The 25967-nt window shown below is 34.5% G+C and overlaps 1 protein-coding gene across 1 annotated transcript in view; it reads right to left on the bottom strand.

The window, feature by feature from the left end:
• Positions 1–19877, bottom strand: part of LOC138856040 (myb-like protein X) — a 40585-nt gene extending 20708 nt beyond the window's left edge. Inside the window, exons 1-7 of the mRNA XM_070106486.1 lie at positions 19806–19877; positions 18336–18698; positions 14735–15097; positions 11134–11496; positions 7533–7895; positions 3932–4294; positions 331–693 (exon numbers count right to left, since the gene is read on the bottom strand). Of these exons, the coding sequence (XP_069962587.1) occupies positions 331–693; positions 3932–4294; positions 7533–7895; positions 11134–11496; positions 14735–15097; positions 18336–18698; positions 19806–19877 (2250 nt within the window). The remainder of the gene's footprint in view (positions 1–330; positions 694–3931; positions 4295–7532; positions 7896–11133; positions 11497–14734; positions 15098–18335; positions 18699–19805) is intronic.
• Positions 19878–25967: the final 6090 nt, after the last annotated feature.

Below are 25967 nucleotides of genomic sequence, written 5' to 3'. Positions count from 1 at the left end.
CTTATTTAATCTGCAAACTTCTTGTCCGTGTTCACAGCCAGGTGGTTGATTCATATATATTTCAGAATCTATATCTCCCTGCAAAAATGCTGTAACTGAATCCATTTGATCTATATATAAATTTTCTTTTACAGCTAGTGCAAACAAACGTCTTATTGAAGTGTGCCGTACTACTGAAACAAACATTTCATTATATTCAGTTCTTTTCCTCTGTCTGAATCCTTTTATTACTAATCTTGCTTTGTATCGTACAACTTCACCATTTGCATCTATTTTCATTTTGTAAACCCATTTGCAAGGGATTATTCTTTTGTCTTCAGGTAGAGTTACCAATGTCCATGTATTATTCTGAAGAAGCGATTCATACTCGCTATCCATAGCTTCTTTCCACTCTTTTGCTTTTGGGCTTGATAGAGTATCTTCCACAGTCTCTGGTTCCTTTAATAATGCTGATGAACATGTTGGTTTCTCTTCATAACAAAAATAAGTAGTAGGTTTGGGTTTGATATTCCTTGGCCTCAGAGTTATATTTCTTAATGGTATAGAATCGTCATCATGTCTTTCCGGTGTGTAATCTGGGTCATCATCTCTTTCTGAATATGACATATCACTGCTGGTATCATACAATTGTTCCTCTTCTGAACTTTCATTTACTAAAGTATCGGTATCAGATTCTTGTTTGGCTGTTGTTTCCTGTTCTTGCAAAGAAGTAAGTGGCATAATTACACAATTATTCCTAGCTGTGTATTCCAAGAAAACAACATCTCTACTCTTTTTTATTTGTTTTTTACTCTCATCATACAATCTGTAGCCTTTAGTATATTCGCAATAACCCACTAATATCATCTTAGTAGCTTTCGAGTCCCATTTTCGTCTGCTTTCTTTTGGTACATGAACCATTGCGTGACAACCAAATATTTTCATGTTCTTTAAGTTTGGTCTTTTACCTATCCACAATTCATATGGCGTCTTGTAGTCCAAAGCTTTTGTTGGTGAACGATTTGTTATATATGCCGCTATTGAGACCCCTTCAGTCCAAAATATTTTTTGTAATCTGGAATTCAAAATTAGGCATCTAGCTCTCTCTACTAATGTGCGATTCATACGCTCTGCCATACCGTTTTGCTGTGGTGTATATGGATTACTTGTTTGATGCTGGATACCAGATTTACACAAAAACAATTTAAAATCATTGTTTACATATTCTTTTCCATTATCTTTGCGTAACGTCTTTATTTTCTTATTGGTTTCATTTTCTACTAAATTCTTAAATTCTTTAAACTTTTCTAAAGTTTCAGACTTGCTCTTCATGAAATAGACAGATACTTTCCTACTATAATCATCAATGAACGTAACATAATATCTGGCACCTCCAATAGAACTTGTCTCCATCGGGCCACATAAATCTGAGTGAATTATTTGGAGCAATTCTGAAGCCCTAGTACCAGTATTTTTAAATGGTTGTCTACTCATTTTTCCCTCTAAGCAAGTTGTGCAACCCCGTCTGCACTATCAGTTACCTTCTGTATGTCTGTGAAATTGAGATGGCCCATTCTTTGATGCCATAAATTCATATCTCGCTCATCTGCTGTTGATAGCAATGCCGGTGCTTCAGAAACATTGTTCAATATATACATGTTAATACGATGCGATCCTACTCATGTGACCATACTTGTTACATACAAAGCACCGTGGTTCTTTGGGTTGCCCTTTCCTCTGAAATTGGTTATTAGGATTTTTTTGCTTTGACATATTTTGTTTATTATATGACTTGGCATAGTAAGCAGCTGAATATGATACCTTAACTTCTTGTAACAACTTAGTTTTTACATAATCTGCAGTAATATTCACACCGGAGCTCTCCAAAGCCATTATCATTGGCTTGTAGTAATCTGGGAGACCAGGGAGCAGCAACGTACCCAGCCACTCGTCACCTACTACAAAATTGATATTTCTCAACTTGTGAGCTGTTGACATTACCTTATTGACATATTCTTCGACACTCGAGCAATTGTCCAAGCTAGTGGTGATCAAATCTCTCTATAAACCTACTTTTCTGCTAAACCCTGAGTCATCTAACACTTTTTCTAATTTAGTCCAAACCTGTTTCGCTGTTGTATCCTCTTGTACATGGACGTAATTAACTGGGTCCACCAACAGTATTATTTTCGATTTTGCTTTCGTATTTTTCTTGCTATCAGATACATAGGCTGGATCAGGTTCAATCTCTTGCCACAATTCTTCATGTTCGAGGTAGTTTTTACGGCAAACTTCCAACTTTGGTAATTTTCTCTTCCAATTAGTTTCTCAATAGTACCCATTGATATTTGTGATGCCATTTTATTAAGTACTTTTCTCAAAAAAATAAGCTGAAATTGCTGGGAAAAAAAATGAGCACGCCGGCAATGGCCGATTTTGATTTGAATTTTTAGGTTAACTAACTTCAATCTAAGTGAATCACAGTGCTTATATTATATTTTGAAAAACTTCCCTAATATACTATCGGACATATATTGCCCATAACCTCTTAGTATATGTTAGTATTTAAGTATTTACTTGATAAACTAGGAAATTAAAATAAAAACACGAACTGAGCAAATCGACGGAATATATTATATTGTAAAAAATAAAATAACAATAGTAGATTACAGAGTAAGGTTGCCAACAGTAAAGGTTTTTGACAAGTACAAAATATTAACTATAGATGGCGTTCAGTGTTGCAATTTATCATTTCAAGCTTCATAAGCTTCCAATTTAGTTTCGACTCTAAATGCCTTAGTCACATAGCCTCTTGTGTGGCCGTAGCTAGTGCCATATATTCAGCCTCCATGGTTGATAAGGCAACTGTGTTCTGTCGTTTAGAACACCATGAGACTGAAGCACCCTGAAACAAAAAAATGTAGCCCGAGCATGATCTCCGGCTGTTAATGTCAGAAGCCCAATCTGAATCACAGTAGCCAAACACTCCTCTTTCATCTTTATCTTGGCAAAATTTTAATTTATAATCCTTAGTTCCTTTTAAGTAGCGTAGCACTCTTTTTACTGCCAACCAGTGTTGTGTTTCTGGTTTGTTGTTGAAACTACTCAATTTGTTTACAACAAAACAAATATCTGGTCTTGTTCCTTGTGATAAGTAAAGTAAACTTCCAATAGCTTCTTGATAAGGTGCATTACTAATAATATTATTTTCATCTCCTGTGCTGATCAATTTGGAACTAAGATCACAGGGCGAATGGACTAGATTACAATCTGTCATATTGAATCTCTGTAGCATTTTTTCTATATAAGCAGTCTGATCAATATAAATTTGGTCTCTGGCCGCGTTTTGACTTATCCTCCAGCCAATAAAATAATTGACAGGTCCAAGTGATTTCATTTCAAATTTACTTTTAAGTTGTAGCTTGATCTCTCTACCTTTCTCTTCATTATTATAAAAAAATAATAAATCATCAACATAGATCAATATAAAGATGATGTTTTCATTATCATTTTTGTAGTAAATACATGGATCAACAGACGTACTTTCCAATCCTAACTGTTTGAGAACAGAAGTAAGTTTCAAATTCCATTGTCGACACGCCTGTTATAAGCCATAAATAGACTTATTTAATCTGCAAACTTCTTGTCCGTGTTCACAGCCAGGTGGTTGATTCATATATATTTCAGAATCTATATCTCCCTGCAAAAATGCTGTAACTGAATCCATTTGATCTATATATAAATTTTCTTTTACAGCTAGTGCAAACAAATGTCTTATTGAAGTGTGCCGTACTACTGAAACAAACATTTCATTATATTCAGTTCTTTTCCTCTGTCTGAATCCTTTTATTACTAATCTTGCTTTGTATCGTACAACTTCACCATTTGCATCTATTTTCATTTTGTAAACCCATTTGCAAGGGATTATTCTTTTGTCTTCAGGTAGAGTTACCAATGTCCATGTATTATTCTGAAGAAGCGATTCATACTCGCTATCCATAGCTTCTTTCCACTCTTTTGCTTTTGGGCTTGATAGAGTATCTTCCACAGTCTCTGGTTCCTTTAATAATGCTGATGAACATGTTGGTTTCTCTTCATAACAAAAATAAGTAGTAGGTTTGGGTTTGATATTCCTTGGCCTCAGAGTTATATTTCTTAATGGTATAGAATCGTCATCATGTCTTTCCGGTGTGTAATCTGGGTCATCATCTCTTTCTGAATATGACATATCACTGCTGGTATCATACAATTGTTCCTCTTCTGAACTTTCATTTACTAAAGTATCGGTATCAGATTCTTGTTTGGCTGTTGTTTCCTGTTCTTGCAAAGAAGTAAGTGGCATAATTACACAATTATTCCTAGCTGTGTATTCCAAGAAAACAACATCTCTACTCTTTTTTATTTGTTTTTTACTCTCATCATACAATCTGTAGCCTTTAGTATATTCGCAATAACCCACTAATATCATCTTAGTAGCTTTCGAGTCCCATTTTCGTCTGCTTTCTTTTGGTACATGAACCATTGCGTGACAACCAAATATTTTCATGTTCTTTAAGTTTGGTCTTTTACCTATCCACAATTCATATGGCGTCTTGTAGTCCAAAGCTTTTGTTGGTGAACGATTTGTTATATATGCCGCTATTGAGACCCCTTCAGTCCAAAATATTTTTTGTAATCTGGAATTCAAAATTAGGCATCTAGCTCTCTCTACTAATGTGCGATTCATACGCTCTGCCATACCGTTTTGCTGTGGTGTATATGGATTACTTGTTTGATGCTGGATACCAGATTTACACAAAAACAATTTAAAATCATTGTTTACATATTCTTTTCCATTATCTTTGCGTAACGTCTTTATTTTCTTATTGGTTTCATTTTCTACTAAATTCTTAAATTCTTTAAACTTTTCTAAAGTTTCAGACTTGCTCTTCATGAAATAGACAGATACTTTCCTACTATAATCATCAATGAACGTAACATAATATCTGGCACCTCCAATAGAACTTGTCTCCATCGGGCCACATAAATCTGAGTGAATTATTTGGAGCAATTCTGAAGCCCTAGTACCAGTATTTTTAAATGGTTGTCTACTCATTTTTCCCTCTAAGCAAGTTGTGCAACCCCGTCTGCACTATCAGTTACCTTCTGTATGTCTGTGAAATTGAGATGGCCCATTCTTTGATGCCATAAATTCATATCTCGCTCATCTGCTGTTGATAGCAATGCCGGTGCTTCAGAAACATTGTTCAATATATACATGTTAATACGATGCGATCCTACTCATGTGACCATACTTGTTACATACAAAGCACCGTGGTTCTTTGGGTTGCCCTTTCCTCTGAAATTGGTTATTAGGATTTTTTTGCTTTGACATATTTTGTTTATTATATGACTTGGCATAGTAAGCAGCTGAATATGATACCTTAACTTCTTGTAACAACTTAGTTTTTACATAATCTGCAGTAATATTCACACCGGAGCTCTCCAAAGCCATTATCATTGGCTTGTAGTAATCTGGGAGACCAGGGAGCAGCAACGTACCCAGCCACTCGTCACCTACTACAAAATTGATATTTCTCAACTTGTGAGCTGTTGACATTACCTTATTGACATATTCTTCGACACTCGAGCAATTGTCCAAGCTAGTGGTGATCAAATCTCTCTATAAACCTACTTTTCTGCTAAACCCTGAGTCATCTAACACTTTTTCTAATTTAGTCCAAACCTGTTTCGCTGTTGTATCCTCTTGTACATGGACGTAATTAACTGGGTCCACCAACAGTATTATTTTCGATTTTGCTTTCGTATTTTTCTTGCTATCATATACATAGGCTGGATCAGGTTCAATCTCTTGCCACAATTCTTCATGTTCGAGGTAGTTTTTACGGCAAACTTCCAACTTTGGTAATTTTCTCTTCCAATTAGTTTCTCAATAGTACCCATTGATATTTGTGATGCCATTTTATTAAGTACTTTTCTCAAAAAAATAAGCTGAAATTGCTGGGAAAAAAAATGAGCACGCCGGCAATGGCCGATTTTGATTTGAATTTTTAGGTTAACTAACTTCAATCTAAGTGAATCACAGTGCTTATATTATATTTTGAAAAACTTCCCTAATATACTATCGGACATATATTGCCCATAACCTCTTATTATATGTTAGTATTTAAGTATTTACTTGATAAACTAGGAAATTAAAATAAAAACACGAACTGAGCAAATCGACGGAATATATTATATTGTAAAAAATAAAATGACAATAGTAGATTACAGAGTAAGGTTGCCAACAGTAAAGGTTTTTGACAAGTACAAAATATTAACTATAGATGGCGTTCAGTGTTGCAATTTATCATTTCAAGCTTCATAAGCTTCCAATTTAGTTTCGACTCTAAATGACTTAGTCACATAGCCTCTTGTGTGGCCGTAGCTAGTGCCATATATTCAGCCTCCATGGTTGATAAGGCAACTGTGTTCTGTCGTTTAGAACACCATGAGACTGAAGCACCCTGAAACAAAAAAATGTAGCCCGAGCATGATCTCCGGCTGTTAATGTCAGAAGCCCAATCTGAATCACAGTAGCCAAACACTCCTCTTTCATCTTTATCTTGGCAAAATTTTAATTTATAATCCTTAGTTCCTTTTAAGTAGCGTAGCACTCTTTTTACTGCCAACCAGTGTTGTGTTTCTGGTTTGTTGTTGAAACTACTCAATTTGTTTACAACAAAACAAATATCTGGTCTTGTTCCTTGTGATAAGTAAAGTAAACTTCCAATAGCTTCTTGATAAGGTGCATTACTAATAATATTATTTTCATCTCCTGTGCTGATCAATTTGGAACTAAGATCACAGGGCGAATGGACTAGATTACAATCTGTCATATTGAATCTCTGTAGCATTTTTTCTATATAAGCAGTCTGATCAATATAAATTTGGTCTCTGGCCGCGTTTTGACTTATCCTCCAGCCAATAAAATAATTGACAGGTCCAAGTGATTTCATTTCAAATTTACTTTTAAGTTGTAGCTTGATCTCTCTACCTTTCTCTTCATTATTATAAAAAAATAATAAATCATCAACATAGATCAATATAAAGATGATGTTTTCATTATCATTTTTGTAGTAAATACATGGATCAACAGACGTACTTTCCAATCCTAACTGTTTGAGAACAGAAGTAAGTTTCAAATTCCATTGTCGACACGCCTGTTATAAGCCATAAATAGACTTATTTAATCTGCAAACTTCTTGTCCGTGTTCACAGCCAGGTGGTTGATTCATATATATTTCAGAATCTATATCTCCCTGCAAAAATGCTGTAACTGAATCCATTTGATCTATATATAAATTTTCTTTTACAGCTAGTGCAAACAAATGTCTTATTGAAGTGTGCCGTACTACTGAAACAAACATTTCATTATATTCAGTTCTTTTCCTCTGTCTGAATCCTTTTATTACTAATCTTGCTTTGTATCGTACAACTTCACCATTTGCATCTATTTTCATTTTGTAAACCCATTTGCAAGGGATTATTCTTTTGTCTTCAGGTAGAGTTACCAATGTCCATGTATTATTCTGAAGAAGCGATTCATACTCGCTATCCATAGCTTCTTTCCACTCTTTTGCTTTTGGGCTTGATAGAGTATCTTCCACAGTCTCTGGTTCCTTTAATAATGCTGATGAACATGTTGGTTTCTCTTCATAACAAAAATAAGTAGTAGGTTTGGGTTTGATATTCCTTGGCCTCAGAGTTATATTTCTTAATGGTATAGAATCGTCATCATGTCTTTCCGGTGTGTAATCTGGGTCATCATCTCTTTCTGAATATGACATATCACTGCTGGTATCATACAATTGTTCCTCTTCTGAACTTTCATTTACTAAAGTATCGGTATCAGATTCTTGTTTGGCTGTTGTTTCCTGTTCTTGCAAAGAAGTAAGTGGCATAATTACACAATTATTCCTAGGTGTGTATTCCAAGAAAACAACATCTCTACTCTTTTTTATTTATTTTTTACTCTCATCATACAATCTGTAGCCTTTAGTATATTCGCAATAACCCACTAATATCATCTTAGTAGCTTTCGAGTCCCATTTTCGTCTGCTTTCTTTTGGTACATGAACCATTGCGTGACAACCAAATATTTTCATGTTGTTTAAGTTTGGTCTTTTACCTATCCACAATTCATATGGCGTCTTGTAGTCCAAAGCTTTTGTTGGTGAACGATTTGTTATATATGCCGCTATTGAGACCCCTTCAGTCCAAAATATTTTTTGTAATCTGGAATTCAAAATTAGGCATCTTGCTCTCTCTACTAATGTGCGATTCATACGCTCTGCCATACCGTTTTGCTGTGGTGTATATGGATTACTTGTTTGATGCTGGATACCAGATTTACACAAAAACAATTTAAAATCATTGTTTACATATTCTTTTCCATTATCTTTGCGTAACGTCTTTATTTTCTTATTGGTTTCATTTTCTACTAAATTCTTAAATTCTTTAAACTTTTCTAAAGTTTCAGACTTGCTCTTCATGAAATAGACAGATACTTTCCTACTATAATCATCAATGAACGTAACATAATATCTGGCACCTCCAATAGAACTTGTCTCCATCGAGCCACATAAATCTGAGTGCATTAATTGGAGCAATTCTGAAGCCCTAGTACCAGTATTTTTAAATGGTTGTCTACTCATTTTTCCCTCTAAGCAAGTTGTGCAACCCCGTCTGCACTATCAGTTACCTTCTGTATGTCTGTGAAATTGAGATGGCCCATTCTTTGATGCCATAAATTCTTATCTCGCTCATCTGCTGTTGATAGCAATGCCGGTGCTTCAGAAACATTGTTCAATATATACATGTTATTACGATGCGATCCTACTCATGTGACCATACTTGTTACATACAAAGCACCGTGGTTCTTTGGGTTGCCCTTTCCTCTGAAATTGGTTATTAGGATTTTTTTGCTTTGACATATTTTGTTTATTATATGACTTGGCATAGTAAGCAGCTGAATATGATACCTTAACTTCTTGTAACAACTTAGTTTTTACATAATCTGCAGTAATATTCACACCGAAGCTCTCCAAAGCCATTATCATTGGCTTGTAGTAATCTGGGAGACCAGGGAGCAGCAACGTACCCAGCCACTCGTCACCTACTACAAAATTGATATTTCTCAACTTGTGAGCTGTTGACATTACCTTATTGACATATTCTTCGACACTCGAGCAATTGTCCAAGCTAGTGGTGATCAAATCTCTCTATAAACCTACTTTTCTGCTAAACCCTGAGTCATCTAACACTTTTTCTAATTTAGTCCAAACCTGTTTCGCTGTTGTATCCTCTTGTACATGGACGTAATTAACTGGGTCCACCAACAGTATTATTTTCGATTTTGCTTTCGTATTTTTCTTGCTATCAGATACATAGGCTGGATCAGGTTCAATCTCTTGCGACAATTCTTCATGTTCGAGGTAGTTTTTACGGCAAACTTCCAACTTTGGTAATTTTCTCTTCCGATTAGTTTCTCAATAGTACCCATTGATATTTGTGATGCCATTTTATTAAGTACTTTTCTCAAAAAAATAAGCTGAAATTGCTGGGAAAAAAAATGAGCACGCCGGCAATGGCCGATTTTGATTTGAATTTTTAGGTTAACTAACTTCAATCTAAGTGAATCACAGTGCTTATATTATATTTTGAAAAACTTCCCTAATATACTATCGGACATATATTGCCCATAACCTCTTATTATATGTTAGTATTTAAGTATTTACTTGATAAACTAGGAAATTAAAATAAAGACACGAACTGAGCAAATCGACGGAATATATTATATTGTAAAAAATAAAATGACAATAGTAGATTACAGAGTAAGGTTGCCAACAGTAAAGGTTTTTGACAAGTACAAAATATTAACTATAGATGGCGTTCAGTGTTGCAATTTATCATTTCAAGCTTCATTAGCTTCCAATTTAGTTTCGACTCTAAATGCCTTAGCCACATAGCCTCTTGTGTGGCCGTAGCTAGTGCCATATATTCAGCCTCCATGGTTGATAAGGCAACTGTGTTCTGTCGTTTAGAACACCATGAGACTGAAGCACCCTGAAACAAAAAAATGTAGCCCGAGCATGATCTCCGGCTGTTAATGTCAGAAGCCCAATCTGAATCACAGTAGCCAAACACTCCTCTTTCATCTTTATCTTGGCAAAATTTTAATTTATAATCCTTAGTTCCTTTTAAGTAGCGTAGCACTCTTTTTACTGCCAACCAGTGTTGTGTTTCTGGTTTGTTGTTGAAACTACTCAATTTGTTTACAACAAAACAAATATCTGGTCTTGTTCCTTGTGATAAGTAAAGTAAACTTCCAATAGCTTCTTGATAAGGTGCATTACTAATAATATTATTTTCATCTCCTGTGCTGATCAATTTGGAACTAAGATCACAGGGCGAATGGACTGGATTACAATCTGTCATATTGAATCTGTGTAGCATTTTTTCTATATAAGCAGTCTGATCAATATAAATTTGGTCTCTGGCCGCGTTTTGACTTATCCTCCAGCCAATAAAATAATTGACAGGTCCAAGTGATTTCATTTCAAATTTACTTTTAAGTTGTAGCTTGATCTCTTTACCTTTCTCTTCATTATTATAAAAAATTAATAAATCATCAACATAGATCAATATAAAGATGATGTTTTCATTATCATTTATGTAGTAAATACATGGATCAACAGACGTACTTTCCAATCCTAACTGTTTGAGAACAGAAGTAAGTTTCAAATTCCATTGTCGACACGCCTGTTATAAGCCATAAATAGACTTATTTAATCTGCAAACTTCTTGTCCGTGTTCATAGCCAGGTGGTTGATTCATATATATTTCAGAATCTATATCTCCCTGCAAAAATGCTGTAACTGAATCCATTTGATCTATATATAAATTTTCTTTTACAGCTAGTGCAAACAAATATCTTATTGAAGTGTACCGTACTACTGGAGCAAACATTTCATTATATTCAGTTCCTTTCCTCTGTCTGAATCCTTTTATTATTAATTTTGCTTTGTATCGTACAACTTCACCATTTGCATCTATTTTCATTTTGTAAACCCATTTGCAAGGGATTATTCTTTTGTCTTCAGGTAGAGTTACCAATGTCCATGTATTATTCTGAAGAAGCGATTCATACTCGCTATCCATAGCTTCTTTCCACTCTTTTGCTTTTGGGCTTGATAGAGTATCTTCCACAGTCTCTGGTTCCTTTAATAATGCTGATGAACATGTTGGTTTCTCTTCATAACAAAAATAAGTAGTAGGTTTGGGTTTGATATTCCTTGGCCTCAGAGTTATATTTCTTAATGGTATAGAATCGTCATCATGTCTTTCCGGTGTGTAATCTGGGTCATCATCTCTTTCTGAATATGACATATCACTGCTGGTATCATACAATTGTTCCTCTTCTGAACTTTCATTTACTAAAGTATCGGTATCAGATTCTTGTTTGGCTGTTGTTTCCTGTTCTTGCAAAGAAGTAAGTGGCATAATTACACAATTATTCCTAGCTGTGTATTCCAAGAAAACAACATCTCTACTCTTTTTTATTTGTTTTTTACTCTCATCATACAATCTGTAGCCTTTAGTATATTCGCAATAACCCACTAATATCATCTTAGTAGCTTTCGAGTCCCATTTTCGTCTGCTTTCTTTTGGTACATGAACCATTGCGTGACAACCAAATATTTTCATGTTGTTTAAGTTTGGTCTTTTACCTATCCACAATTCATATGGCGTCTTGTAGTCCAAAGCTTTTGTTGGTGAACGATTTGTTATATATGCCGCTATTGAGACCCCTTCAGTCCAAAATATTTTATGTAATCTGGAATTCAAAATTAGGCATCTAGCTCTCTCTACTAATGTGCGATTCATACGCTCTGCCATGCCGTTTTGCTGTGGTGTATATGGATTACTTGTTTGATGCTGGATACCAGATTTACACAAAAACAATTTAAAATCATTGTTTACATATTCTTTTCCATTATCTTTGCGTAACGTCTTTATTTTCTTATTGGTTTCATTTTCTACTAAATTCTTAAATTCTTTAAACTTTTCTAAAGTTTCAGACTTGCTCTTCATGAAATAGACAGATACTTTCCTACTATAATCATCAATGAACGTAACATAATATCTGGCACCTCCAATAGAACTTGTCTCCATCGAGCCACATAAATCTGAGTGAATTAATTGGAGCAATTCTGAAGCCCTAGTACCAGTATTTTTAAATGGTTGTCTACTCATTTTTCCCTCTAAGCAAGTTGTGCAACCCCGTCTGCACTATCAGTTACCTTCTGTATGTCTGTGAAATTGAGATGGCCCATTCTTTGATGCCATAAATTCATATCTCGCTCATCTGCTGTTGACAGCAATGCCGGTGCTTCAGAAACATTGTTCAATATATACATGTTATTACGATGCGATCCTACTCATGTGACCATACTTGTTACATACAAAGCACCGTGGTTCTTTGGGTTGCCCTTTCCTCTGAAATTGGTTATTAGGATTTTTTTGCTTTGACATATTTTGTTTATTATATGACTTGGCATAGTAAGCAGCCGAATATGATACCTTAACTTCTTGTAACAACTTAGTTTTTACATAATCTGCAGTAATATTCACACCGGAGCTCTCCAAAGCCATTATCATTGGCTTGTAGTAATCTGGGAGACCAGCAAGCAGCAACGTACCCAGCCACTCGTCACCTACTACAAAATTGATATTTCTCAACTTGTGAGCTGTTGACATTACCTTATTGACATATTCTTCGACACTCGAGCAATTGTCCAAGCTAGTGGTGATCAAATCTCTCTATAAACCTACTTTTCTGCTAAACCCTGAGTCATCAAACACTTTTTCTAATTTAGTCCAAACCTGTTTCGCTGTTGTAGCCTCTTGTACATGGACGTAATTAACTGGGTCCACCAACAGTATTATTTTCGATTTTGCTTTCGTATTTTTCTTGCTATCAGATACATAGGCTGGATCAGGTTCAATCTCTTGCCACAATTCTTCATGTTCGAGGTAGTTTTTACGGCAAACTTCCAACTTTGGTAATTTTCTCTTCCAATTAGTTTCTCAATAGTACCCATTGATATTTGTGATGCCATTTTATTAAGTACTTTTCTCAAAAAAATAAGCTGAAATTGCTGGGGAAAAAAATGAGCACGCCGGCAATGGCCGATTTTGATTTGAATTTTTAGGTTAACTAACTTCAATCTAAGTGAATCACAGTGCTTATATTATATTTTGAAAAACTTCCCTAATATACTATCGGACATATATTGCCCATAACCTCTTATTATATGTTAGTATTTAAGTATTTACTTGATAAACTAGGAAATTAAAATAAAAACACGAACTGAGCAAATCGACGGAATATATTATATTGTAAAAAATAAAATGACAATAGTAGATTACAGAGTAAGGTTGCCAACAGTAAAGGTTTTTGACAAGTACAAAATATTAACTATAGATGGCGTTCAGTGTTGCAATTTATCATTTCAAGCTTCATAAGCTTCCAATTTAGTTTCGACTCTAAATGCCTTAGTCACATAGCCTCTTGTGTGGCCGTAGCTAGTGCCATATATTCAGCCTCCATGGTTGATAAGGCAACTGTGTTCTGTCGTTTAGAACACCATGAGACTGAAGCACCCTGAAACAAAAAAATGTAGCCCGAGCATGATCTCCGGCTGTTAATGTCAGAAGCCCAATCTGAATCACAGTAGCCAAACACTCCTCTTTCATCTTTATCTTGGCAAAATTTTAATTTATAATCCTTAGTTCCTTTTAAGTAGCGTAGCACTCTTTTTACTGCCAACCAGTGTTGTGTTTCTGGTTTGTTGTTGAAACTACTCAATTTGTTTACAACAAAACAAATATCTGGTCTTGTTCCTTGTGATAAGTAAAGTAAACTTCCAATAGCTTCTTGATAAGGTGCATTACTAATAATATTATTTTCATCTCCTGTGCTGATCAATTTGGAACTAAGATCACAGGGCGAATGGACTGGATTACAATCTGTCATATTGAATCTCTGTAGCATTTTTTCTATATAAGCAGTCTGATTAATATAAATTTGGTCTCTGGCCGCGTTTTGACTTATCCTCCAGCCAATAAAATATTTGACAGGTCCAAGTGATTTCATTTCAAATTTACTTTTAAGTTGTAGCTTGATCTCTTTACCTTTCTCTTCATTATTATAAAAAAATAATAAATCATCAACATAGATCAATATAAAGATGATGTTTTCATTATCATTTTTGTAGTAAATACATGGATCAACAGACGTACTTTCCAATCCTAACTGTTTGAGAACAGAAGTAAGTTTCAAATTCCATTGTCGACACGCCTGTTATAAGCCATAAATAGACTTATTTAATCTGCAAACTTCTTGTCCGTGTTCATAGCCAGGTGGTTGATTCATATATATTTCAGAATCTATATCTCCCTGCAAAAATGCTGTAACTGAATCCATTTGATCTATATATAAATTTTCTTTTACAGCTAGTGCAAACAAATGTCTTATTGAAGTGTGCCGTACTACTGGAGCAAACATTTCATTATATTCAGTTCCTTTCCTCTGTCTGAATCCTTTTATTACTAATCTTGCTTTGTATCGTACAACTTCACCATTTGCATCTATTTTCATTTTGTAAACCCATTTGCAAGGGATTATTCTTTTGTCTTCAGGTAGAGTTACCAATGTCCATGTATTATTCTGAAGAAGCGATTCATACTCGCTATCCATAGCTTCTTTCCACTCTTTTGCTTTTGGGCTTGATAGAGTATCTTCCACAGTCTCTGGTTCCTTTAATAATGCTGATGAACATGTTGGTTTCTCTTCATAACAAAAATAAGTAGTAGGTTTGGGTTTGATATTCCTTGGCCTCAGAGTTATATTTCTTAATGGTATAGAATCGTCATCATGTCTTTCCGGTGTGTAATCTGGGTCATCATCTCTTTCTGAATATGACATATCACTGCTGGTATCATACAATTGTTCCTCTTCTGAACTTTCATTTACTAAAGTATCGGTATCAGATTCTTGTTTGGCTGTTGTTTCCTGTTCTTGCAAAGAAGTAAGTGGCATAATTACACAATTATTCCTAGGTGTGTATTCCAAGAAAACAACATCTCTACTCTTTTTTATTTATTTTTTACTCTCATCATACAATCTGTAGCCTTTAGTATATTCGCAATAACCCACTACTATCATCTTAGTAGCTTTCGAGTCCCATTTTCGTCTGCTTTCTTTTGGTACATGAACCATTGCGTGACAACCAAATATTTTCATGTTGTTTAAGTTTGGTCTTTTACCTATCCACAATTCATATGGCGTCTTGTAGTCCAAAGCTTTTGTTGGTGAACGATTTGTTATATATGCCGCTATTGAGACCCCTTCAGTCCAAAATATTTTTTGTAATCTGGAATTCAAAATTAGGCATCTAGCTCTCTCTACTAATGTGCGATTCATGCGCTCTGCCATACCGTTTTGCTGTGGTGTATATGGATTACTTGTTTGATGCTGGATACCAGATTTACACAAAAACAATTTAAAATCATTGTTTACATATTCTTTTCCATTATCTTTGCGTAACGTCTTTATTTTCTTATTGGTTTCATTTTCTACTAAATTCTTAAATTCTTTAAACTTTTCTAAAGTTTCAGACTTGCGCTTCATGAAATAGACAGATACTTTCCTACTATAATCATCAATGAACGTAACATAATATCTGGCACCTCCAATAGAACTTGTCTCCATCGGGCCACATAAATCTGAGTGAATTAATTGGAGCAATTCTGAAGCCCTAGTACCAGTATTTTTAAATGGTTGTCTACTCATTTTTCCCTCTAAGCAAGTTGTGCAACCCCGTCTGCACTATCAGTTACCTTCTGTATGTCTGTGAAATTGAGATGGCCCATTCTTTGATGCCATAAATTCATATCTCGCTCATCTGCTGTTGATAGCAATGCCGGTGCTTCAGAAACATTGTTCAATATATACATGTTATTACGATGCGATCCTACTCATGTGACCATACTTGTTACATACAAAGCACCGTGGTTCTTTGGGTTGCCCTTTCCTCTGAAATTGGTTATTAGGATTTTTTTGCTTTGACATATTTTGTTTATTATATGACTTGGCATAGTAAGCAGCCGAATATGATACCTTAACTTCTTGTAACAACTTAGTTTTTACATAATCTGCAGTAATATTCACACCGGAGCTCTCCAAAGCCATTATCATTGGCTTGTAGTAATCTGGGAGACCAGCAAGCAGCAACGTACCCAGCCACTCGTCACCTACTACAAAATTGATATTTCTCAACTTGTGAGCTGTTGACATTACCTTATTGACATATTCTTCGACACTCGAGCAATTGTCCAAGCTAGTGGTGATCAAATCTCTCTATAAACCTACTTTTCTGCTAAACCCTGAGTCATCAAACACTTTTTCTAATTTAGTCCAAACCTGTTTCGCTGTTGTAGCCTCTTGTACATGGACGTAATTAACTGGGTCCACCAACAGTATTATTTTCGATTTTGCTTTCGTATTTTTCTTGCTATCAGATACATAGGCTGGATCAGGTTCAATCTCTTGCCACAATTCTTCATGTTCGAGGTAGTTTTTACGGCAAACTTCCAACTTTGGTAATTTTCTCTTCCAATTAGTTTCTCAATAGTACCCATTGATATTTGTGATGCCATTTTATTAAGTACTTTTCTCAAAAAAATAAGCTGAAATTGCTGGGGAAAAAAATGAGCACGCCGGCAATGGCCGATTTTGATTTGAATTTTTAGGTTAACTAACTTCAATCTAAGTGAATCACAGTGCTTATATTATATTTTGAAAAACTTCCCTAATATACTATCGGACATATATTGCCCATAACCTCTTATTATATGTTAGTATTTAAGTATTTACTTGATAAACTAGGAAATTAAAATAAAAACACGAACTGAGCAAATCGACGGAATATATTATATTGTAAAAAATAAAATGACAATAGTAGATTACAGAGTAAGGTTGCCAACAGTAAAGGTTTTTGACAAGTACAAAATATTAACTATAGATGGCGTTCAGTGTTGCAATTTATCATTTCAAGCTTCATAAGCTTCCAATTTAGTTTCGACTCTAAATGCCTTAGTCACATAGCCTCTTGTGTGGCCGTAGCTAGTGCCATATATTCAGCCTCCATGGTTGATAAGGCAACTGTGTTCTGTCGTTTAGAACACCATGAGACTGAAGCACCCTGAAACAAAAAAATGTAGCCCGAGCATGATCTCCGGCTGTTAATGTCAGAAGCCCAATCTGAATCACAGTAGCCAAACACTCCTCTTTCATCTTTATCTTGGCAAAATTTTAATTTATAATCCTTAGTTCCTTTTAAGTAGCGTAGCACTCTTTTTACTGCCAACCAGTGTTGTGTTTCTGGTTTGTTGTTGAAACTACTCAATTTGTTTACAACAAAACAAATATCTGGTCTTGTTCCTTGTGATAAGTAAAGTAAACTTCCAATAGCTTCTTGATAAGGTGCATTACTAATAATATTATTTTCATCTCCTGTGCTGATCAATTTGGAACTAAGATCACAGGGCGAATGGACTGGATTACAATCTGTCATATTGAATCTCTGTAGCATTTTTTCTATATAAGCAGTCTGATTAATATAAATTTGGTCTCTGGCCGCGTTTTGACTTATCCTCCAGCCAATAAAATATTTGACAGGTCCAAGTGATTTCATTTCAAATTTACTTTTAAGTTGTAGCTTGATCTCTTTACCTTTCTCTTCATTATTATAAAAAAATAATAAATCATCAACATAGATCAATATAAAGATGATGTTTTCATTATCATTTTTGTAGTAAATACATGGATCAACAGACGTACTTTCCAATCCTAACTGTTTGAGAACAGAAGTAAGTTTCAAATTCCATTGTCGACACGCCTGTTATAAGCCATAAATAGACTTATTTAATCTGCAAACTTCTTGTCCGTGTTCATAGCCAGGTGGTTGATTCATATATATTTCAGAATCTATATCTCCCTGCAAAAATGCTGTAACTGAATCCATTTGATCTATATATAAATTTTCTTTTACAGCTAGTGCAAACAAATGTCTTATTGAAGTGTGCCGTACTACTGGAGCAAACATTTCATTATATTCAGTTCCTTTCCTCTGTCTGAATCCTTTTATTACTAATCTTGCTTTGTATCGTACAACTTCACCATTTGCATCTATTTTCATTTTGTAAACCCATTTGCAAGGGATTATTCTTTTGTCTTCAGGTAGAGTTACCAATGTCCATGTATTATTCTGAAGAAGCGATTCATACTCGCTATCCATAGCTTCTTTCCACTCTTTTGCTTTTGGGCTTGATAGAGTATCTTCCACAGTCTCTGGTTCCTTTAATAATGCTGATGAACATGTTGGTTTCTCTTCATAACAAAAATAAGTAGTAGGTTTGGGTTTGATATTCCTTGGCCTCAGAGTTATATTTCTTAATGGTATAGAATCGTCATCATGTCTTTCCGGTGTGTAATCTGGGTCATCATCTCTTTCTGAATATGACATATCACTGCTGGTATCATACAATTGTTCCTCTTCTGAACTTTCATTTACTAAAGTATCGGTATCAGATTCTTGTTTGGCTGTTGTTTCCTGTTCTTGCAAAGAAGTAAGTGGCATAATTACACAATTATTCCTAGGTGTGTATTCCAAGAAAACAACATCTCTACTCTTTTTTATTTATTTTTTACTCTCATCATACAATCTGTAGCCTTTAGTATATTCGCAATAACCCACTACTATCATCTTAGTAGCTTTCGAGTCCCATTTTCGTCTGCTTTCTTTTGGTACATGAACCATTGCGTGACAACCAAATATTTTCATGTTGTTTAAGTTTGGTCTTTTACCTATCCACAATTCATATGGCGTCTTGTAGTCCAAAGCTTTTGTTGGTGAACGATTTGTTATATATGCCGCTATTGAGACCCCTTCAGTCCAAAATATTTTTTGTAATCTGGAATTCAAAATTAGGCATCTAGCTCTCTCTACTAATGTGCGATTCATGCGCTCTGCCATACCGTTTTGCTGTGGTGTATATGGATTACTTGTTTGATGCTGGATACCAGATTTACACAAAAACAATTTAAAATCATTGTTTACATATTCTTTTCCATTATCTTTGCGTAACGTCTTTATTTTCTTATTGGTTTCATTTTCTACTAAATTCTTAAATTCTTTAAACTTTTCTAAAGTTTCAGACTTGCGCTTCATGAAATAGACAGATACTTTCCTACTATAATCATCAATGAACGTAACATAATATCTGGCACCTCCAATAGAACTTGTCTCCATCGGGCCACATAAATCTGAGTGAATTAATTGGAGCAATTCTGAAGCCCTAGTACCAGTATTTTTAAATGGTTGTCTACTCATTTTTCCCTCTAAGCAAGTTGTGCAACCCCGTCTGCACTATCAGTTACCTTCTGTATGTCTGTGAAATTGAGATGGCCCATTCTTTGATGCCATAAATTCATATCTCGCTCATCTGCTGTTGATAGCAATGCCGGTGCTTCAGAAACATTGTTCAATATATACATGTTATTACGATGCGATCCTACTCATGTGACCATACTTGTTACATACAAAGCACCGTGGTTCTTTGGGTTGCCCTTTCCTCTGAAATTGGTTATTAGGATTTTTTTGCTTTGACATATTTTGTTTATTATATGACTTGGCATAGTAAGCAGCCGAATATGATACCTTAACTTCTTGTAACAACTTAGTTTTTACATAATCTGCAGTAATATTCACACCGGAGCTCTCCAAAGCCATTATCATTGGCTTGTAGTAATCTGGGAGACCAGGGAGCAGCAACGTACCCAGCCACTCGTCACCTACTACAAAATTGATATTTCTCAACTTGTGAGCTGTTGACATTACCTTATTGACATATTCTTCGACACTCGAGCAATTGTCCAAGCTAGTGGTGATCAAATCTCTCTATAAACCTACTTTTCTGCTAAACCCTGAGTCATCAAACACTTTTTCTAATTTAGTCCAAACCTGTTTCGCTGTTGTAGCCTCTTGTACATGGACGTAATTAACTGGGTCCACCAACAGTATTATTTTCGATTTTGCTTTCGTATTTTTCTTGCTATCAGATACATAGGCTGGATCAGGTTCAATCTCTTGCCACAATTCTTCATGTTCGAGGTAGTTTTTACGGCAAACTTCCAACTTTGGTAATTTTCTCTTCCAATTAGTTTCTCAATAGTACCCATTGATATTTGTGATGCCATTTTGTTAAGTACTTTTTTCAAAAAAATAAGCTGAAATTGCTGGGAAAAAAAATGAGCACGCCGGCAATGGCCGATTTTGATTTGAATTTTTAGGTTAACTAACTTCAATCTAAGTGAATCACAGTGCTTATATTATATTTTGAAAAACTTCCCTAATATACTATCGGACATATATTGCCCATAACCTCTTATTATATGTTAGTATTTAAGTATTTACTTGATAAACTAGGAAATTAAAATAAAAACACGAACTGAGCAAATCGACGGAATATATTATATTGTAAAAAATAAAATGACAATAGTAGATTACAGAGTAAGGTTGCCAACAGTAAAGGTTTTTGACAAGTACAAAATATTAACTATAGTTGGCGTTCAGTGTTGCAATTAATCATTTCAATAATATCCAATCATTTCAATGAAACTTCGAAGTTGTCGTACTGTTTTTGGTAATGAAAAACTACAGATCGCTTCAACTTTATGCGGATCCGTTTTGATTACATCTTTTGCATCCCGAAAATTTAACTTCATTTTCAAAAAATTTTGACTTTGATATGATATTTTCATATTTGATTTTTTAAGTATGTTGATTATTTGATTCAAATTTTTTATGTGATCCACTAAGTTGCGTAAAAAACAATTATATCATCAATATATACGTTTTATTCTTTAAACCAAATGTCATTCTTAAAAATTCGTATTTTCCATTATTTACTGAAAATGCAGTTTCTCGATGTCCTCAGGCTTCATTTAAATTTGGAAATCCTGATTCTCCTCCTAGTTTTAAAGTTTAACATTTGTATCTGGTATCGGATATGTATCCGAAATAGTAATTTCATTTAGTTTTTTGAAATGCACTACCATTCTAAATTTTGCTGTGCCATTATTATTGATACCCTTTTTTGATACCACCCAGATTGGAGAATTATAAGGACTTTTACTTGGTCGTAGAACTTCGTTTTTTAAATGACTATCGATTTCTTTATTCACAAAAGCATTTGATGCTAAAGGATACTGTTTACTCCAAATTGGAGTATTTACCGAAGTTCTTGTTTCCGCACGAATATCCATTAGAAACGGTAAATTCATGTTTATTGAAGAATGTATTTCATTTATTTTATTTCTAATTTATTTCCTCAAATATAAAATTTTTTCTTTATTTATGCCGGTATTTTCTTCAGCTGGTGCTTCAAAAAATTCTTCCTCCAAAGTAATTTTGTTTAGATAATTTTTTTTATTGTCGGTAAGTACATCGACTGACGTTGTAGAACTTTTTTATTCCACAGTAAATTTTAATCTTTTGTTGCCGGTATTGTCGGTTGGCGTTGTAGAACTTTCTTGTTCCACAATATATATTTTATTTTTAATATATTCATTGTGCTGGTATAAATCTTCAGCTGGTGCTCTAGGAGTCTCAGCTCCCAAAGTAATTCTACAAGGTGCGTTCCAAAGTAAACAGGACTTTTAAAAACTAGACAGAACAAATGAGAAAAAGAATCAATTAATTTTATTCAAAATAGTCTCCTTCTGCTTTAATACAGCTTTTTGCACGGTCCAAAAGCATGTCGAACGAGTGTTTTAGCTCGTTGCCAGTTATGGCCACCATTATGCCGGTGTAAGCCTATTGAATGGCCCTCCACGTCTGCATAACGCTTTCCTTTCATCGACAAATGCATTTTTCCGAAAAAGCAGAAGTCGCACGGTGCCTTATCAGGTGAATACGGGGATTGGTTGATTGTTAAAAGGTGATTTTTGGCCAAATAATCGGCCACAAGCGTCGATCGATGAGACGGCGCATTATCGTGCAACAAACGCCAACTTCCATCTTCGCGATATTCGGGCCGAACACGTCAAATACGGCGCACCAAACGCTTCAAACTCCAAGGTAGAATACCCCAGTAACGTTTTGGCAGGGTGGAACAAATTCTTTGTGGACAATACCCTTGGAATCATAGAAACAACTGCCACTTTGAAAACGTTAAAACCACTCGTGCATTCTGCTACGGGATAGACAATCATCGCCATAAACTTGTTTCATCAATTGAAGTTTTGGTAAAAGTTTTACCAATTTTAAAACAAAATTTAATGTTGGCTCTTTGTTCGATAACAAAAACATACTGACACTACGCAATAACTTCACTTCCATGGCATGTGAAATGTCATGAAATTTGTACTGGAAGTCGATAAAGGGTAGCAGATTCTAACGCACTAGTCGACATATAGATGGCGCCACTAGAGTTTACTTTGTTACTTTTTACTTTGGAACGCACCTTGTATTGCCTTTAATGTTTTCATCTTTTATATTTCCTTTACTCTCATGTCGCTCAGACTCATCTCCTTAGCTAAATATGTCTTCTTCCTTTTCATTATTTATAATTAATTAGTAATTTTAAAATTTTTGTAAAACACTTATTCACATGTTGATGTAAAACATTTTTTCACATGTGGAATTTAGTAATTTTAGTGTTGTTGTAAAACGTTTATTCACTTGTCGAATTTAGTACTTGTAATTTTAAAAATTGGTTAACATTTATTAACTTGTGTAATTCAGGAATTTTCATGTTGTTGTAATCCATTTTTTCTCCTGAGGAATGTAAGTTTTTTTTTTTTACTTTTCTCTTCCCGAGAGAATACTTGATTGTTAGATTTGCGGTTCCGACACGCGTCACTGTGATTGTCCTTGCGGCTAGGGATAATTGCTATTTTCTCCCTCTGTTTTTTCCTAGGATATCACTAAACAGATGTAACACATGCCCCACGTTGTTGGGTGCCAATTAACTTCCTTCGATTAGGAAGTATGAAAAAAATCTATAAATTCCGCGGACGCGCGGAAGAAATCAAATACGATAGTTTGAGTGACCCTGATGGATAACTGGTCTCTTTATTTCAATTTACTCTTTTTTATACAATTTTCTTATTTGCTTATTTCTTACAATAAGTGTCAGTTACAATATTCGCTTATTCAGTAATTGGTTTTATTGTTTACATTTTGTGGGTGGTCTAAGCTTTTTGAAAAAGAATACATCAACTGTGTTATTTCCAGATACTTATATTGCTCCTTCTTTAATTACATCTATTTCTTTATTTTTGTCTTGATTTTTATACATTTACTTTTTTTCTGGACAAAATATCTGATAGGCAAGTATTTGTATTATTAATTTTACAATAGGTGTTTATCATTTCTTTTTTACAATTTTTTATATTAATATATTATTTTTTGCATTTTGCAATTTCTTTGCCAATTACTAATTTACCGTTTTCTTGTGTGATTGCTCTTACTTCATAGTATTTGCAATCATTTATAATTTTTGAATACTCAATATATTTATCAATTACATCTTTATTTTGCCGTAGCTTAAAGTTAGAAATGTCCATTAAATCAGTTATAGTCAATCGTCCGTGTTCATTTTCAATGACATATATTCAAGATTTCATATTATCTTTATGTTCTATTCTATTTCTGTAGTTAATTGTAACCTTATTTCCTAAATCTTCTTTTATTACTTTTTGAAGAAATAATTATCAATCTGAAGTCTCTGCATCAGGGATTTAAATTGTACCGTAGTAAATCCTGGTTCATTATCAATTGTTATTCTCTTTACATTAGAGAACCCATGTAATATCTCTAACACTTTATCTTCTAAATTAATCTTATCTTCAATTTGTTTAATAACCAAAAACTTTGAATAACTATCGATACATGTAATGAATTTTAATGATTGTGCATAAAATATATCTATGTGTATTTGCATTCCCTCCTCTTTAGGTATAGGGACCTCTCCAATAGGTATTTTAATGGGATGTCTATCATATTAATTTTTTTTGTATTCTGTATTCTTTAAATTGTGTATGCATTTCTGGCCAATAGTAAAAATTTGAGATTTGTTTAATATTTTCGTCAAAGCCCCTGTGTGCTCTGTTATGCGTTTGCTCTATTAATTTCCCTGGTCTTCCTTGTTTGGTATATCCAAGGGAAAATTTTTTGCAAATAAAATCTTGTTAGTAAATTTTTCTTTTAATTTAACCTATATTTCATATAAGTCTTCAATAATGGTATGCCAATAATGGTATGCCATCTTTTCATTTTTATACTCTCGCAACTTGTTGCTACAGAGTACAATAGTTTTTTTCAACTGACGGTTGTTTGTATCACCTTAATTTAATCGAGTTAGATATAGGGTTATATACATAACCTAAATGATCAGGATGAAGAGACGATTTGAAATCCGGGTGACTGTCTGTCCGTCCCTCTGGGCAAGCTGTAACTTGATTAAAAATTGAGATATATTTATAAAACTTGGTACACATGTTTCTTGGTACCGTAAGACGGTTGGTATTGCAGATGGGCGTAATCGGACCACTGCCACGGCCACATAACGCTATTAGTCAAAAACAAATAAATTTCCATAACTAAGCTCCACAACAAGATACAATACTCTTATTTAGTATACAGGATCACCTTGGAAGAAGCATCGGCAGTTAAAATATTTTGAAGTGGGCGTGGGCGTGGTCCCGCCAACTAATAAGTTTAACGTGCATATCTTCTATACCACTGAAGCCATAATAACAAAATTCACTGAGAACAAATGTTTTTAGCACCTCTACCGACGGCGTGAAAATGAGTGAAATCGGGTGACATAGAACAAGGCGGCAAGATCCCCAAAGAAATTTAAAACGAGTATACCATTTGACATTGCGAGAGTATAAAATGTTCGGTTACATCCGAACTTAGCCCTTCCTTACTTGTTTTTTGTTATATTTCCAGACGGTCTTCGGATGCCCTTAAAAAAAATAACACTGGCCGATCCAACACCGGGGTGATTGTTATTCCCTTCGCGTACTATATTATTATTCATTTTAATTCGTTTGCAGAATATAAATATATATATATATATATCGCTGCTGTTTGTGCAGAAAGGAGTTTGACGCGATTGAATTATGAACACCCCGATTTGGGACCGACCAGGGTTATTTTTTTGAAGCGCGGCCGAAGGCCCCCAGTGCAGAAAGGAGTTTGACGCGGTTGAATTATGAACACCCGGTTTTTGACTGACCAGGATTATTTTTTTGAAGCGCTTCCGAAGGCCGCCAGTGCGGAAAGGAGTTCGATGATCTCCGATATTCGTTCATACCATCAAATCGCGGCACAAAAGAAATTTTGACTGTGTTGTGTTGATTTCTTCAGTATATTTTTTTCATAAGAAAATGTTTAACACACTGAACTGGAAATTACAGCTAAGTGCTCTGAATTCTACACAATTTTGCCGCTACAACAACAACAACAACTAAGTGACTTGAATATGTGATATGTGCAAAGTGTGTAAATAAATATTGAAAAATATACATAAGTTATTGAAAAAATCCTCTTTTCGCTCACGGATTTGTAATCTACGCGTAAAAATAAGACGATTTAAAACAAAAAAAATTTCATTATAAGGCCTCCTTATGTGGGGGACCTAAACAATACATTTACCGAAATTAATATTCAGTTCGGGTATATTGTATAAAGATATTATTATTTCTTGGATGTATTATATAGACTGCATCTATAGTAAAGGATCATGCGGTATCGACACAAGCAGCAGCCATTGCTAACAAGGTGTCAAATTTATTGCCATTAAGATTG

This window comes from Bactrocera oleae, chromosome 3 (genome assembly GCF_042242935.1).
Source record: "Bactrocera oleae isolate idBacOlea1 chromosome 3, idBacOlea1, whole genome shotgun sequence".
NCBI lineage: Eukaryota > Metazoa > Arthropoda > Insecta > Diptera > Tephritidae > Bactrocera > Bactrocera oleae.
The sequence above is the reverse complement of the archived record's forward strand: the minus strand, read 5'-3'. Positions and strand labels throughout refer to the sequence as shown.